The 17,508-nt window shown below is 39.5% G+C and overlaps 1 protein-coding gene across 1 annotated transcript in view; it reads right to left on the bottom strand.

The window, feature by feature from the left end:
* Positions 1-16,761, bottom strand: part of LOC149187115 (vesicle-associated membrane protein 721-like) — a 114,968-nt gene extending 98,207 nt beyond the window's left edge. The window contains exons 1-3 of the mRNA XM_089411289.1: positions 16,313-16,761; positions 13,963-14,104; positions 13,743-13,863 (exon numbers count right to left, since the gene is read on the bottom strand). Coding sequence (XP_089267415.1) covers positions 13,743-13,863; positions 13,963-14,104; positions 16,313-16,502 — 453 coding nt within the window. The 5' untranslated portion in view covers positions 16,503-16,761. The remainder of the gene's footprint in view (positions 1-13,742; positions 13,864-13,962; positions 14,105-16,312) is intronic.
* Positions 16,762-17,508: the final 747 nt, after the last annotated feature.

The following is a 17,508-nucleotide window of genomic DNA, read 5'->3' as shown; positions in this document are numbered from 1 at the left end:
TTTGGAGGAGCAGGTGTTTTTGACTTCACGTTCCACTATTGGGGCTAATGGTTCGTCAATGGTGTATGTATGATTGGAACTTTCACTTTTAATAAAAGCTCAAAGCCGACATGCTTTCATGCATATGTTGTGAATATAGTAGGACTATTCTTGTTGTATTTGCAATGTATGTTATTTAACTTACACTTATGCTTATGAACTATTTCGTTTGCATTTGTATGAATCTTGTTGAATGCGTGTTGTTGTATTAATTTGTCACTGTTAACTTGTGGACTATTTTGCATATTATCTTGTGATGTCATTATGCTCGTGTGTTCCTTTCAAGTTGCATACTATTATAGGCTTCTAAGGGGCTCACTTCTTTTTCCCTTCGTGTGTTGGAACCTTCATGCATCGCACTTGACCTTTTACAGGGTCACACACTTGTTCTCACCAAAGATATCGTGCACCACTTTATGTGTATTCGTAACCAAGTCATATCATTAACACCCCACTATTGGGACTCCTACTCCAAACGGTGTGAGGTCTAGTTGGGAGTTCATATCGAGGAGATCCCCTGAATATTGGTGGGTCCAACACTGTCAACACATACCTTACCTCATTCCTTCCACGCATATTCTTCAAGTGTAGGAGCCCTAAAACAAACCTTCTTGTGTCAGTCTAGCACAAGGTTTCCTACATGACTCAATTTCTGATCCACATCAGATCTGAGGTAAGACAAAATACTTATCCTTAGAACAAAGATTCTGAACTCGATATCATTACAGCTAAAGACTATATAAGAACTTAGTAATTTGTGCGAAAATCAATACCTAAAACAAAGGAATCCATCCTTCTTTCTATTGTTGATCAATCAGGCAGTCTGCACTCATAGTCCACTTCATTTTGTCTTACCTTCAAACTTTCAGAGGGAGTAGATCATGGAGACTTATCAACAAACTTCTCCCAGTGATTTCTTTCACTTTCACTCTTGCTTGGGCTTATCCTCACCTAAGCTCTGATACCATGTTAATTTTAGGTTAACATGTTCTTTGCTTAGGATGGTTACTTCAACATTCCATATAGCCCATTTATCAATCCATTTCATTTCCATTATTAATCACATTGACAGTGACTGAAGAAATAACATAAATGATAAATGCAGGAGAGAGTACAATAATTCATTGTCAAAATTGACTTGCCAATTTGAAGATCCAATATCACTGCTCTTAGATAAATAGCTGGCCCAAAAATCCAATTATAGAGAAGACAAATTGTGCCCTCTTAGGCTTGTGTCATACTGCTGTAGAAGCTTCTAGTTTCTAGTGTTCTAGTTAGGGTTTGTTGGCAAGCTGCTACAACCCTCTTCCACTACTCCTAGACCCCTTTCTTTACTGTGGCCTCCCTTCAAGCTAATATTCCCACATTCCTCTATTGTCCTGGGCTATTTCCAACCCTCTAATATGCCACATGACCTCCTAGCTTCAAGGGGATTAGGCATGTGGTCCTTCCTCTAGCCACAAACAGTCACACGACCTCCAGACCTAAGGAAAATAAGGCCTGTGGTCCACCTGGAGGTGCTCCTGAAGAATGCAGCCTGCTCATGATCCGAAGTCTATAACTTGTTGCAAATGTGGAGGGATGTCATCAATTGCTAAAGGCTATACTCCCATAGTCAACCCCTCCACGTTGTGCGTGAACTCGCGCAACTCATCATGTTACTCCCCCTCCTCCTAGGAGACTTCTCATTGTAATGTCCCCTATGGATTAATTGCCCAAGGGAGGATGAAGTAGCTTATCCAACCCTATAGGTTATAGTCTTTCATAAAGGGGGAAAGCCATTATCCAATGTTTTGGGGCAACATTGGGTAAATTTTGGGGCAACTGGGGCAAAAAGCCCAAATTAGGGGCTACAATTGTAACCTCTCACATTAATTTAAGGATACAAACCCCCACAAGGAAATCTATAAATATGAGAGAGTTAGAATCATTTTTTCATCATTGAATTGGATTAAATTGTCTCTATTGTTTATTGAGCCTAAGGCTCTGAGGGTCTTAACACCCCTTTCTTCTTGATTAGTTTTGGTGAAGGCGATCCCTCCCTAGCTAATCCCGTCTAGTTTCAGTGGAGTTGATGCCACAATACCTAGACACCTCTTTTCTTTGTTTTGGCACAACATCTCTTCTTGGAAACCACTCGGTTTTGTTTGGTTAGCAACGAAACTACTCTACGATTTGTTTAAAGTAGTGGAAGTCTACCCTACAAAGAGTTTGTTGTGGCAACAGATTTTTTGAGATCTCTTGGAAGGCACTGAGGGAAAATAGAGGCCAATGAGGCCCTATCCTAGGAGAGGAGACCCCTTTTTATTGTTTATACGATCACTGAGCTCTGGTCCAGAAAGAAAAGGATTCTTATCTGAAGTTGACAAAAAGGACTGAGGCCATTGTGGCCTACAACAGTAGGAACAAAAGTTGCGGAAACTCGCTCTGAGGCATCCAGACAGCAAATAACCCCCCCAAACAATATTAGAATATATCTCTATATCTCTATTTAGTAATGCTCAGTCTTTTAGATGTTTCTATTCTTATTCTTTTAGCAGTTTCTTAGATGAAACTGTTTGTTCGATATTCTACATAGAAACCTGATGTTTCTATTCTTGTAAATATCTTTGTATTATCATTGAGCTGTTTGCTCCATGTGAATTAATTCATTGAACATTCTTTTATGGTATCAGAGCAAGGTTAAGAGATTCTTCTTGAAACAGTAATTCTCTTTGCATTGTAATCTCTTGAGTCCTTTCTAAGGTCGAGCCCTCTGTAAGCCAGGCAGCCTTCACTGAGTCTTAGCCTCGGCTTTGCTCGCTGTGATAAAAGCTTACAGTCGTCCATCTCGATACAGAATTGGATTCTTCTCTTGCATGATCATTTTACTAAGGAAATAACTTTGTGGCGGCGACTGTTTTCGTGGAAGCGGAATTTTTTTTTGGCTGGCCAGTTTGCTTGGAATATTGAATCCAGCTATTTTCTTCGACCACATCGTGGAATCCCTCAGCAATCATCAGCAATCGTGATCCAGGTGTTTTCTCTCGGTTTATAACTTATTTGTTTTTTAAAAATCGGAGTCGTGGTCTGAAAATTTGATCTGCGGGCAACTGTCTATTTTTTTATTTTCAAACGCTGTGCAAACAAGTGATATACGCTTGTGATATTTTCAAACGCTGTCAAACTTGTGATATACGCTTTGAAACCCGAGGATATTTGAAACCCGTGGATGGTATTACAGTTAAAACTCGTGGATATATATATATTTCAGAACTCTTAGATATATATCTGAAAACCCGTGGATATTTGAAACCCTGTAATTCGCGTGTAACCTCAAACCCGTGGATATACGCGTGTGCTGTGAAACCCGTGGCTCTAGATCTGAAACCCGTGGTTCATTGTAACCTGTGCAAACGCCGTTATATTATCTCAGTCAAACCCGTGGATCTGAAACCCGTGTTTTTAACCTGATTTACGTAATACGTAACCTGATGTAATACGTAATACGTAACCTGTCATCCGCGTGTTATAAAAATCCGTGGTTCATTGTAATAGCTGAGACGGAATCGTAACCCGTGTTTATAAAACACATATGCGTGGTTATATTCACCTGTGGGTTTTTCGTATATAAAATAGCTGAGACGGAACGTGCAGTTTTGATAACTCACGTGGTTCAAACTTCAAAACATATGACCAGTCGCTGAGCTGAGACGGAACGTGCATAGCTCACGTGGTCCTTTTTTCAAAAGCATATGACCTGTAGCTGAGATGTTTTTGTGTGGGCCATTTTGATACCTGAGACGTGTATATATATATATCCGTGGTGTTTGCTGACAGTGGGTTACCATTCAGCAGAAGTGTGAATCTGAGACAGCACATGTGGGTCCATTTTTCATCATTTATATTTGCTGTATTTGTGGTTCTGGTTGCCGGCAGTGGGTTACCAATCAGCGGAATTTTTTTTCTTGTGATCCTGGCAGTCTTCATTACAAACTCAGACCTGTGACATCTGTTTATTGCATCAGTATACTCTTATGGTAGACCGGCATTTTCTTGTGGAAAACTGTATTCTCAGAACTGTATTAGCAGTATTACTATTGTTTTAGACAGCTGAAAGTCTGTTCTTTAAATCTTCACCAGCATAAGCAGTCAGCTACATTGTTCTTGTGTGTCTTACTTTTTCTCTTTGTGAAAATGGCCACACTTACCAATCTGATGTTAGAAGGAAATCAACGGTTTAATGGCAGCAACTATAACATTTGGAAACAAAGACTGCTGACCATTTTTGAGTACAGGCGTCTTGATCAACTCATTTTGGGCAAAGAGCTTCGTCCAGGTACAGCCGGGACCGATCAAGATAAATTTGATGATCGAAATCGAGAGGCTGTTATGCTTCTCAAGCTCTCTGTCGCTGATGATCAGTTACCACAGATCCCTTCTGGCAAGACAGCTGCTGAAATCTGGCAACAGTTGAAAGAATTGCATGAGACATCTGATAAAAGCAGAGCTTTTTTTCTCAAAAATCAGTTGTTCTCCATCATGATGGATGAACATATGTCTTTACAGGAACATCTCAACAAAATTAAAGACATTCGAGATCAGCTCGACGCCATTGGTCGGACCATGGAGGAAGAAGATATGGTAGTCATTACCCTGAAGAGTCTACCAAAATCTTATGAACACTTCATTGAAACACTCAACATTACAACCACAAATGTTGATCTGAAGTTTTCAGATTTATGTACCAAACTTCTGCAGCAAGATAGGTGGAAACAGCAGTTTGGTAGTGGTACTGCATCAGTGCCCTTGGAGAATGCATTTGCTGCAAAATATCAGTCCTCTCAGTCTTTTCAGCAGAGAGGATCATCTCAGTCTTTTGATCCTAACAGGAAGAAAAGTGTACAGTGTAATTACTGTCACAAGTTCGGTCACATGAAGAAAGACTGCAGGCAGAGGATTGCTGCTGAACAAAAGAAACAGGGAGGGTCACATCAGACAGCGAATGTTGCAGAACATTCCGAGCAGACAGATTCGGCCTTTTACGCCTTTATGGCTAAAAGGTCTTCAGAACATGTTCCTTCCTCTGCATGGTACATTGATTCTGGTGCATCACGCCACTTCTCTCACAGGCGTGACTGGTTTATTGACTTTTCACCTTTCAGTGATTCAGTTGTATTTGGTGGAGGTGAAAAGTACACTGTTGCTGGCAGGGGTACAGTTCAAATTCAGTCTGGTGGACGCACGCTCATATTTCTAAATGTATACTATGTTCCTGGTATGGAGATTAATCTGCTCTCTGTCAGTCAGATTATGAGGAATTCTCCTCAGCTTGATGTTGTGTTCAGTGCACACAAGTGTTCCATCATTGACAGGGAGACCAGTCTGACAGTTGCTACTGGCCTCGAGGACCATGGTCTATACAGGCTACTTGACACCGGTGACTTTCCAGAAGTGGCACTAGCAGCTCGTGTCTCTCCCATCAGTACTCTATGGCATCAGCGATATGGGCATCTCAATATGCAGTATCTCTCTCAGCTCTCTCGGGAGGGACTTGTGTCAGGATTACCTGATATTCAGACTCAGCAGTTGGGGGTATGCAGCGCCTGTCAAGCAGGAAAGCAACATCGGTCGTCATTCAAAAATGGCGAATCTTGGCGCGCATCCCAGGTACTTCAGTTACTTCATGCTGATATTTGTGGTCCTATGAATACAGCTTCTATAACTGCTTGCAAATACTTTTTACTTATTGTAGATGACTTCAGTCGAAAGATGTGGGTGTATTTTTTAAAAAATAAATCTGATGCTCTTAGTACCTTTCAGAAGTTTAAAACTTTAGTTGAAAACGAATCTGGTTGTAATATCATGACCCTTAGGACCGACAATGGGGGGGAATTTTGTTCCTCAGCTTTTGCCAACTTCTGTGATATTCATGGCATCAAACGTCAATTCACCACACCTTACACTCCCCAGCAGAACAGTGTTGTCGAGCGTCGCAATCGCACGGTTGTTGAAATGGCTCGTTCCATGTTACAACACCGGAGTGTTCCAAACAAATTCTGGGCTGAAGCAGTATTTACTGTTGTTTACCTTCTTAACCGATCCCCTACTCAGGCTGTTAAAGGGAAGACTCCTGAAGAAGTGTGGTCTGGTCGTAAGCCTAAGATCAGTCATCTCAAAGTTTTTGGCTCAGTTGCATATGTTTGGATTCCATCTGCTAAGCGATCTAAGTTGGATTCCAAAAGTCAGAAACTCATGATGACAGGTTACAGTGATCATCACAAGGCTTATAGGCTGATAGATATAGCCACTGGTCGACTTAGCTTCAGTCGAGATGTAGTATTTGATGAAGACAGAGGATTCTTTCAGTCTTCTTCTTCTGAGCAGCGTTCTGAGGATCCGCCTCACAGTGTTCTTCTTCCAGTCAGTCCATCTGATGGGAGGGATGATGTAGCATCAAGATTTGATACTACTCTATCTGAGCTTCCTCCAGAAGCTAATCCCCCTCTTGCTGTCCCTATTGCTCTTGAGCCTGCCTCTCTTCCTCCTGATATTGGTCCCTCTAATCCTGATATTGGTTCTTCTTCTCTTCGGCCAAAATGGTGGGCTAAAACCATAGGTGATCTCCGGGATGATGAGCTCCTTGAAGGTAGAACTTCTAGGCATAAGAACAGACAACAGTCTACAGTCAATTTTGCTCTTATGGCTAACCTTCACAGTACTTTTGAGCCTCAAACATACTCAGAAGCTAAGGGTATATCTGAGTGGGAACAGGCTATGAAAGCAGAATTTCAGAGTCTTCAGAAGAATCACACATGGACTCTTTCTGATCTTCCTGCAGACAAAAAACCCATAGGCTGCAAATGGGTGTATAAAGTCAAATACAAAGCTGATGGAACCTTAGACAAGTATAAAGCTCGGCTTGTGGCTCGAGGATTTTCACAGCAGGAAGGCATCGACTATGAGGAGACTTTTGCTCCTACAGCCAAGATGAGTACTATCAGGCTTGTGCTTGCCCTAGCAGCTCAGTTCAATTGGAAAGTTCATCAGATGGATGTCAAAAGTGCTTTCCTAAATGGTGATCTCCAAGAAGAAGTCTACATGACGCAGCCTCCAGGATTCAAGGTTGCTGGTCAAGAACAGAAAGTGTGTCGGTTAGTTAAAGCAATCTATGGATTGAAACAAGCTCCTCGGGCTTGGTACATAAAAATTGATCAGTATCTGACAGATCAGGGTTTTCAGCGGAGTCCATCTGATGCAAACCTGTATATCAAGCATACTGATGATGATATCTTGTTTGTAGTTGTCTATGTGGATGATCTTATCATTACTGGCAGCTCTGCACATTTGATCCATGGGATCAAACAAGATCTATGCAGAACTTTTGAGATGACAGACTTGGGACTTCTTCATTACTGTCTGGGGGTTGAAGTGTGGCAGTCTGAAAATCAGATCTTTCTTTCTCAGTCCAAGTATGCCAAAAATCTTGTGGAAAGGTTCAGAATGCAGGATTGCAAACCGGCCACGACTCCTATGGAACCAGGGCTCAAACTTTCAGCACAGTCATCCTCTCCTCTTGTGGATGAAACTTTATTCAGGCAATTAGTGGGCAGTCTCATCTATCTTACTGCTACCAGACCTGACATCAGTTTTGCAGTAAGCTACATTTCTCGCTTTATGTCAGCTCCTAAAGCTGATCATTGGATAGCAGCAAAGCGGGTGCTACGATATGTGCGTGGTACTTCTGATTATGGCCTCTTATATACTCACAGCTCCACTCCTATTCTCAGTGGCTACACTGACTCTGACTGGGCCGGTTCGGTTGATGACCGTAAATCTACAGCTGGGTATGTGTTTAGTCTAGGATCTGGAGCTGTTACTTGGACTAGTAAGAAGCAACAGGTAGTGGCTCTCTCCTCAACAGAAGCAGAGTATCGGGGAGCAGTTAAGGCCGCCTGTGAGGCAGTTTGGCTTCGTCGTATGCTTGCAGATATGCATGTTTTTCAGACAGGGCCTACTTCTTTGTTTTGTGATAATCAGGGAGTGCTCAAACTTGCCAAGAATCCTGTCTTTCATGAACGAACAAAGCATGTGGAAACTCACTGCCACTACATTCGACAGCTGGTTGAAGACGGCTCAGTTCAGTTGCACTATGTTCCCACCACAGAGCAGCCCGCCGATATTTTTACCAAGCCTCTTGGTCCTGATAAATTTGTAAAATTTCGCGGGTCTATTGGTGTTGTAAATAGATTGAGCATTAAGGGAGGGTATTAGAATATATCTCTATATCTCTATTTAGTAATGCTCAGTCTTTTAGATGTTTTTATTCTTATTCTTTTAGCAGTTTCTTAGATGAAACTGTTTGTTCGATATTCTACATAGAAACCTGATGTTTCTATTCTTGTAAATATCTTTGTATTATCATTGAGCTGTTTGCTCCATGTGAATTAATTCATTGAACATTCTTTTAAACAAAGCGGATACATCTGGGAGCAACAAACAACCCAATCGATGGTAGTGAGGCCCTAACCAAGGTCATCTGGAGCAGAAAAGGTTCTTTGCAGGTATTATTAAGAGACTACGAACGATACCTTGTCCCACAGTGGCAAGTCCAAGCACCAATCCGTAGTAGGGAATCAACCAAATTAGCAGTGGGTCAGCAGCTGTCTTTATACCAAATTTGAACCAGCGACCAACAACAGTGAGTTATCACAAGGCATCAGCTTGTGGACTGATTTCTGAGGCCAACTATAAGGACGAGTCAATGGTAGCAAACGACTATGGCACAGTGAGGGAACTGATCTATAAAATTGGTTATGAAGTCGGGATAAATTAGTAATCTAGCAAAGCAATAGCTGATAGTGTTAGGTGGTCTTCATAATTTGTCATTACAATCAAAGGCGTATTGGTGAATTTTTGGTGAATTGGATCTATTGTTCTTTGGGCAATCAACCCTAACTCATTGTGTTTGTTGAAGAATTGTATCACTATTGGATATATTTATTATTGTTGGAAATATTATGTTATTCAATGATACCTAGTGTTGAATGAATGAATAAATGTGCATTGTTGTTGTATCATCTTTTGATATATTGGGAACCCTAGCCAATATAGAAACCCTAAAGGCAATAAAATTCCCTTGGGATATTAGACTCGTTCTATTCTCATGGGCGTTGCTCCTCTATGATAGTAAGGGGACTAACCTTGGGGATGGGTTGGTGCCAAGTTTGTGTTCACAAAACCATAATGTGTCAGTGACTGAGCACCCATAAAAACAACAAAAATATCATATATGACAAAAACCTAAAAACACTAAAAAAATTCAGAAAACCAAAATTTTCTTACCAATGGCACTTCATCGAGCACCTTGGGGTAGGGCTAACTCAACATCATCTCAGAAATTTGTGCCTGAGTAAGCATAATCGTCAATCACAACATATTGTTCTCCAAACTAGGAGAAGAACACTTGATCAAACCAACACACTACATGCCCCCCTCAAGTCTCCCCATCAACTATATCCAATGCATCATACATGGATTAGAGGGTAGTGGGAAAGGAGCGATCACTCTTGGCCACATAATCGACACTCTCTCCAAGAAAGAGGACATAAGAATACTTCCATAGCCAAATTACTTTTGCCTTCTGGTCCTGCATTTTGTGAGTTGGTCCTTCATATTGGCCAACAACTCTTCACACCAATTGAGAAGTGTAGGCTTTAGGCATCTCACTGTGATATCCATCTGTGCTCTAGAGGCCAATTGAGACCTTGTTGAACTTCCTACATGGGTAATAGTAAACAAAATGGTTTGGAGAGTGAGTTCAATCACCTCCTTGATTGGTACTTTACTGCTCACTTTCCTTTCCCCGTGCACAAAATATCAGACCACATAATCGTTCATGCTTTCCTCACCTGTATTCCTCGCTCCTGCCACAACCATCGAGGCTCCCCGCCTCGATAAGTCAGTAAGGAACATATATCTCCAACCTCTAGGACCAAAGGTTGGTCTTGTACCATAAGTGTTGCTCAGCGAGATCCCACAACCCGATTAGTCTTTGAAGGACCCAACTTGACCCTTCATATTCTGTGTTTTGAAAAAATTGAGCAAGCCACACTGTCGCAATGCTTTCACTATGGGTGGATGCATAAGAGCCCTCATATCATCTTCTTGGTGCTCTCTTTCTTTTCACTCAATCATCCTTCTTGAATACCTGTCATAATAACATGCAAACAAGTCAGCATTTTACCCTATTTGTTGTTGGCCCTAGATCTAAGAATTATATGCCTTATTGCTCCCTAGGAGAACCACACAAGGTGGCCATCGCCCCCAAGCATAAGCTTACAAGGCGACCTACTTTATCGAAGTTGCTCCCAAGCCTCTAGATTGGGGGCAATGGCACCCTCGAGCTCAAAAAGAGGTTTGTTAGGGGTCAAATCTTAGACAAATTCAAGCAAAAACTACTAAAATGATGAGGAAGGGCAAGAGAAATACCCGGTGAAAGCGAAAAGTTGATTGGTGCCCTATGCACACTAGGATATTGATCCAAAGTTTAAGGGGTAGGGTTGGGTTTTCTCCATTAATCTAGTTTTGTAAAGAGCGATTGTGCAAATGAATCCAATTTGGCCCAATTTCTCTTATAGTAGGGCCTAAATCACTTGAAAGTGGGTGCTCTCCGCTTAAACAATTTTTGTGATTCGGATCTCATTTTTATGCATATTTTATGTTCAATTGACCCTTTTGTGAGATGTTATGGATCAAGTTTGCAATGGTTCTTTTTGGAGCTTTTTTGTGCCACCGTCATCATGGATTCTAGGTGTGTTTTTCTTGACCTTGGCAGATAGGGGTACGTCTCTCCCTATCATTTGCAATGCATTATTAACTGTTGTTGCCATCTTCATTGTGCCTTAGGTCTGATCTCGTTAGGTTGCGACGGTAACTCTTCTTTATTTGCACATCTTAACGTGTACAATAGAGCCTTCCTATATATGGATGCCCTACTTTAGCACCTGCTTTCCATTTTGGTGTCCATGTTGTGTCTTTTGATAGGTTCGAAATCCTTCCTTCAGACCTGCCATGAGTTTGAATTTGAGCCTCATTTTCTCTCTTTTGCCTCAGATCCTAGCCATACCCTGAGAGAATCCCAATTTTTTTGTACCTTACGATTGTTGATTTGCATTGCCTCTTATGCTTACACATGTCAATTCATCCCAGCCTCACTTATAGTCATTCCAGTCACATTGTCATTGGCCCTATTGTTAGCTTTTGCTTGGTGTTTTTACCCTTTCTGGAGAGACTACTACAATGAGTGGGTTTCTTTTGCTAGCCTTTCTACTTCACATTGCTTAAGGTGGTGCCATTAGCTTGGAACAATTTGTTACCCTCTATATCACTCGTTTCTCTAGGGTGTGCTTCCTTTGTATTCTTCTCATGCTCGTTAAACACTAAAGGGTAGCAAGCATCCATGTATCTCTTTCTTAGGCTCGTTAAAACCTCATGAAAAAGACACCTTGTATCAAGCATACTACTACCTCTTCTTCAAGCTCGTTAAACAATGAAGAAGACACCTTATCAAGTATCCCTTGATCTCTTTTGCAGGCTCATTAAAACTAAATGAAAAAGACACTTTCAAGCTTACTTTTCTCTTTCAATGCTCATTAGACTATGGAGATACAAAAAAAAAAAGACGGGGAGTATTTTGGTAATCTATCATTCAAAATGGCAGCATCAGTCGCATCGCCCTTGAACATGGAGCCTGTTTGCGTCAGTATCTTATAGATGGGTTTTAGCTTGCCTAGGAGTCTTTTTACTCCTCCGACTAGTTACACTTCTAATCATTATCAAGTGTGCTTCAATGTCTCCTATGTTGTTGCATGATATCATGTGGTGCTCATTAATCAATGATGTCAAGTCACTTTTGTGTCATGCCACTATATGTTCAAGGGAAGTTTAAACCTTAGTCAACCATTTGCAATCCTCGTTGACCTTTTATGTTGACCATTCCTGTGTTAGTTGTACTTGGTGAATTCATCCGTTCACATCATCCCTCGTCTATTCCGTGTCAATTGATGGGGAATACTTTAAGACCCTCCTTCGATTGATCTTCTCCTATCGACTTCAACTCATTATCCAAGAGATAGATCTAGGAACCACTAGTACCTTGGAGCTTGTAGTCCTAAGTGGTAGGCTTCCCCGTGAAGCATAATGGGTTTACCTGATTGACTCCTAATTGATCAAGTCCATGAATGTTTGACATCAGCTCATTTATTCATACTCAGTGGATTGTGCTATGTACCTTAGGGTCCATTTACATCATTGGTGGGTTCCCTCACGTTTGTTAATGGTATATCTCAATAATCAACAATAAGATAATTTCTACCATGCTTGACATCAAACCATTTTATCAGATGTTGTAAATTGGTACCATCAAGGTTGAGTAGAAGACCTTGGCTATGGGGACATCTCACTCTTATATGTATTGAAAATGGTTGTTATTGATGTAAAAGGCTGTCCAAATGAAAGAGGAAATTACATAGTCAAATAGCATATTTTGAGACCTTTCCAACGATATATGGCATTCCCTCTAATTCCATAGGAATGAGGAGATATGAAATATTTTGTCAAGATGACCCAACCAAAGTATAAGAAGGCCCCATTTGGATACCCTATCTTTGAAGGCATTTTTACTCCAATTACCTAGCTCAAATGGGAGCATAGAATATATGGTTAGAAAGATTATTCCGAGACCTTTCCAATGACATATGACACACCTTCTAACTCTACATGGTTGAGGAGAAATGAATTTTTGAATATTCACTATACATTCTACCAATTGCATCAGTTGGTCCAGCTAGTGGACAAATCGGCCCTAACCAAACAACTCAGTTATTTGGTGATTGACCAGGTCATATTGCTTCTAGGCTTAAGCAACCTATGGAGGCCTCCTTGCAAACTTTGATTAGGGAATGAAACACTGATTTAGAAGAGGAAATCATCTGTACATGTGTATTAATCTATGCTTCTGCTATTCACTGTTTTCCAGTTATTATGTGGTTGCTGCAGTGTTCAGAATTTATATTTTTATGTTAATTAAATTCTGCAATTAATTTGTTTGATTGAGAACATAAGGACAACAGTCACCTAAGGCAGGAAAATTTAAGGTTTTCACGTCTAGAAACTATTATTTGGTTTAATATTCAATGTTTATTATCATACACCCTGAGAGGAGAGGAGGTCCCACTGTTTATGACCTTGGAACATTCCAGACACAGCATCCGATTGTTTATTATTTTGTTTAGTATTCGTGATGTATGACATATCGGACCAAACCTCCAAACCACCGTGCGATATCATACAAGAAGAGAGGAGGTTTTAACGTCACAGGAGGCCAACCAAGCACATATTCATGAGCAACCAATCAGCAGAATGAAAGGCTACTACCTCTGCGGACATCCTATAACTAGAAAGGAACTAAATCATTCTCCCTGTATTAATTTGATATCATAAACATAGTCCTTACGATTCATAATTACACTATCAGATATGTTCACAATGCCCTCCTTAATGGCGAATCCATACAGGGGATGAAGGGACACACACACACACATATATATGTGTGTGTGAGAGATCTATGGAAAACACTCTTTACAATAATAAATTATATCCAAAGTGTCCGAAGATATAGCAACCATGATACCTAAATAGTAAACATTAAACCAGAAATATACCTTTTCAATATTGTCCATCATAACGCCTTTGACCTCTGCAACCTGAGCCTTGGTTTTGGCTAACTTATTGATCTGTTCTGGATGCTGTGCACAATAGTCCATGTGCTCTTTCAATTTTGGCCTGCATGGTTGATCAACATGACAATATATCAACAAGAAATTCCCTTGGTGTTAATTAACCCAACTGGAATATATCCAAACAATGCGAGCACACACCTACCCAAATTCCTGGTTAAGACCGTTGGCAATAGCTACTTCAGCTCTTCCATCACTATATGTCTTCTTAAACTCATCTTTAATGCGCTCCAGGAAGGCCATCGGTACTTGTCTTCCAGCTGATTCATCTGCCACGACACAATATGCTGCAAAATCCAGAGAAAAAGAACGTATTTAATCCCAAATAATGAAACAGCACAACTGTTAAACTACTCAACCAACTAACCTCGCTGTCCTTGACTCCATTACAGGTTTGTGTGCATGCTCTAATAAAACGCCAAAGGAAACTATAACATCTCTAACATTGTGTCTAACATCCATTAGCCATTACCGTACCCAACCCACTACATTCACTACCCTGGGATCATTCATTGCAGGTTTCTATACGTGCTCTAAAACTGTCAACTATGATACCAACAACAACTTGATCCTCTGATAACCTGTAAGCCCATTAGATGGATGCCAAACATTGGCTAAACCCGCCCCAAGTAATATGATACCAATAGAAAAAGCAGAGGGGAAGTCCAGCATTGAAGAAATGTACAAGGTTTTCTATAGGGTGCACTCGACAGTATCCTGAGAGCAGAGATTCATCTAAACTAGGGTATGACATAAATTTAGAGGTTGCAAACCTCTATACAGTAACAGCCATCCATCTTAAACCTCTCCAATCTGTGAAGTATCAACAGGTGGTTCAATATATCCAGACTTCTACCTATTTGCATAGATCCCTCTCCTATACATTTAGAGGGTGCATATTTTCAAATTTCTATAGATTAACATATATCCATCTTAAACTTTCTCCAATCTAGTTACATAAATCTCTTGGAAATATCAACTGTAAAGAAGATTAAAAACGTTGAATTTAATTATCTACGATAATAAAAATAACATTAAATTTATCGACAATCCATTTATTTAAAACAAATTTACAAACAACCAAAATATAGCACTTTGCAAGATGTGAAATGTCAACATCATGAAATAGCTATAGCAAATGACACTGCGCCAAACCAAAATCATTGGCAATATGGCAGGATGCAAGATGTCAACCTCGTGACATAGCTATGACCAAATGGTGATTTGTCAAGCTGCCTAAACCGCACACAGAGTGGGTATAAGCCTTCACTTAAACTTGAAATATGCATCTTCGAACTTTGCAACTAACATGTACAGAAATATGTCATGTGAAATTGAAATATGGATTCCCACATATTACAACTTCCATGTACAGAAAGACAAACACAGACGCAAAGAATCAATGAATGAAACAATGGTTTGAAGGACCATTCCTCCCCTTTTCTTAGTCAAGGTTTTTTTGGATAACTAATACATATATGTCAACCAACTTTTCTTGGTCCAACCATTTCAGATAACTAATATCATATATGTCGATTCAGTCCTGAAAGAATATAATGTGCATATAAAATTGGTAAGCAATTCATGTGAACCATGCTACTTTCATGCACATAAATACAAGGACATACAAATTCGAAAAATTGAAGCACACAAAGTGCTAAAGGATCAATCCCAAACTATAAAATGCAGCCCACTTTTCTTATTACAAATATCTTGGAAGCGCTACAAAGTGAAAGTAACAAATTATAGCTATTGACAGATATTTATGGCTTTCAAACGATAACCCTGGCAAGACGCTAACTCCAGAGGTAATAATAAATATAATACGATTGGAATTAAATTAAAGGTGCCCAGTTCATGATTTATCCACAACATTAAATACAATAATAGTAATATTTTTCCATGACATTAAATATAATAATAATCATATTTTTAAGATAATATTTTACTTGTCTCGACCCTGTATCAGGCTTAATATTCATTAAGGATGACGGATCTGTTGGCATATGCGTACTAGTATTACCCGTTGAAGGGAATAAGCATCAAGAAAGCTCAAAGGCCGCTTCAAACGTAGTGCTTCTAGGTAATGCTAACAGCATTTGCCGGTTATCGGTTAGCATTTCAACTCCAAGAGCCTCATTTAACTTTGGTCTGCTTCGACAGAAACCAAGAAGACAGATTACAAAGAAGGCTACAGGAAAATTGATCTAGAGTATTTTCCCTTCAACGACATCGAATATATATGAGATAAAGATTATTAACACTACAGTAATTCATGTTGGCAATTTATATCAAGAAACAATAACCAAAAGGAAAAAAGAAAAGTTCATAATAGGCCAGAACAGGCCGCCGCCAATATTCACCGATTGAAATTTCCCCTCTTATTTAAAACAACTACAACTAATGCAGACTGGAGCTGGAAGTATTACTGAAAATATTATCCGATCTAGGGAAAAATGGGCCTCAAATTTAAAAGCAATTCAACGGACACTTACTAAATCCATCTTCAACGAGATAATTAAAGGTGTGGTGTTGACAGTCAAATGTGAACTTATTGCTGGTGGCCGGGAGCTTCTGGAGGCACTGGAAAGCTATAGTGGTAAAATTCCCATTAAATTCTGTGTACTCGGCCAATATGACCGTCCCTCTCGAAACAAAACCGTAAATGAGCGACTGATCGACCATTCTTTTGGCCCGATTTTGAACGAAGCCGTTGCCTGTGCTGGCCCTCAATAACAGGAAAAGAGCAAGTCTACAGAAGAATTCAGCGGGCTGATGAGTAAAGTGGTCAGGATATCGAATCCCGAAGCAAACAAGAAGATGGGAGAAGCACGGAAAAAGTTTCCTGCTGCTCACGACCGTACTGACGTTATGGACACTGCTCCAGGCATGCGTTACGGTTTGTAGTTATGTATGTAACGTTGGCTTACATTTGCATGAAGTGGGAACGCTCTTATTGCACTTATTTATCGTGATGGCGTAGGATAATAACCGCACCATGGTTAGGTTTAAAGAGTACTATAGCATAGTATAGCGAGGGTATAATTTTGTTTAGAAAATAATAGAAATTTTGGTAAGATTTTCATAAATCAAGTAATATTTTGGAAATTTGGTTTTTAAATTTGATTTTGGGTGTTTTAGGGGTTTTTGATGGTGCCAAATCCATTTCTATTATTAAAAAACAATTCAAACACTCTTTGGGTCATATTTTTTGAAAATTTTCTTGTCTCATTCTAATTCCCGCTTGAAATTTGTTATTTGGTCTAAATTGTGGCTTCCGCTTAGTGGGTTTCATTGACTTTTGAGTTTTATTCACATGTCCATAGATATCAATCCATGATGAGCACCAAAACACTTATCTTATTTATTTTATAATACATTTCACATTACCAAGATTAAAATAATATCATTAAAATCAATCAAATTATAATTTTATTTTAAATTAATATCATTAAAATTAATTAAATTATAATTTTATTTTAAATTATTATGGTTATTTATAAAAAGAATTAATATAAAAGTTGAACATATATATGTTTTAAAAAACATGTAACAATCTTTTTAACTATGGAGATTTAACTCTATTTTACTATGGAAATTATTAACTTGTAAATAAATGTTGTTATAATATTATGGCTTATCAATCTCACATGGGCAATATAATACATGTTGTTATGACATTCTTTTTAAT

Source organism: Pinus tabuliformis, chromosome 3_1 (assembly GCF_031772625.1).
Source record: "Pinus tabuliformis cultivar Carrire ecotype Pingquan chromosome 3_1, CPIR1, whole genome shotgun sequence".
NCBI lineage: Eukaryota > Viridiplantae > Streptophyta > Pinopsida > Pinales > Pinaceae > Pinus > Pinus tabuliformis.
The sequence above is the reverse complement of the archived record's forward strand: the minus strand, read 5'-3'. Positions and strand labels throughout refer to the sequence as shown.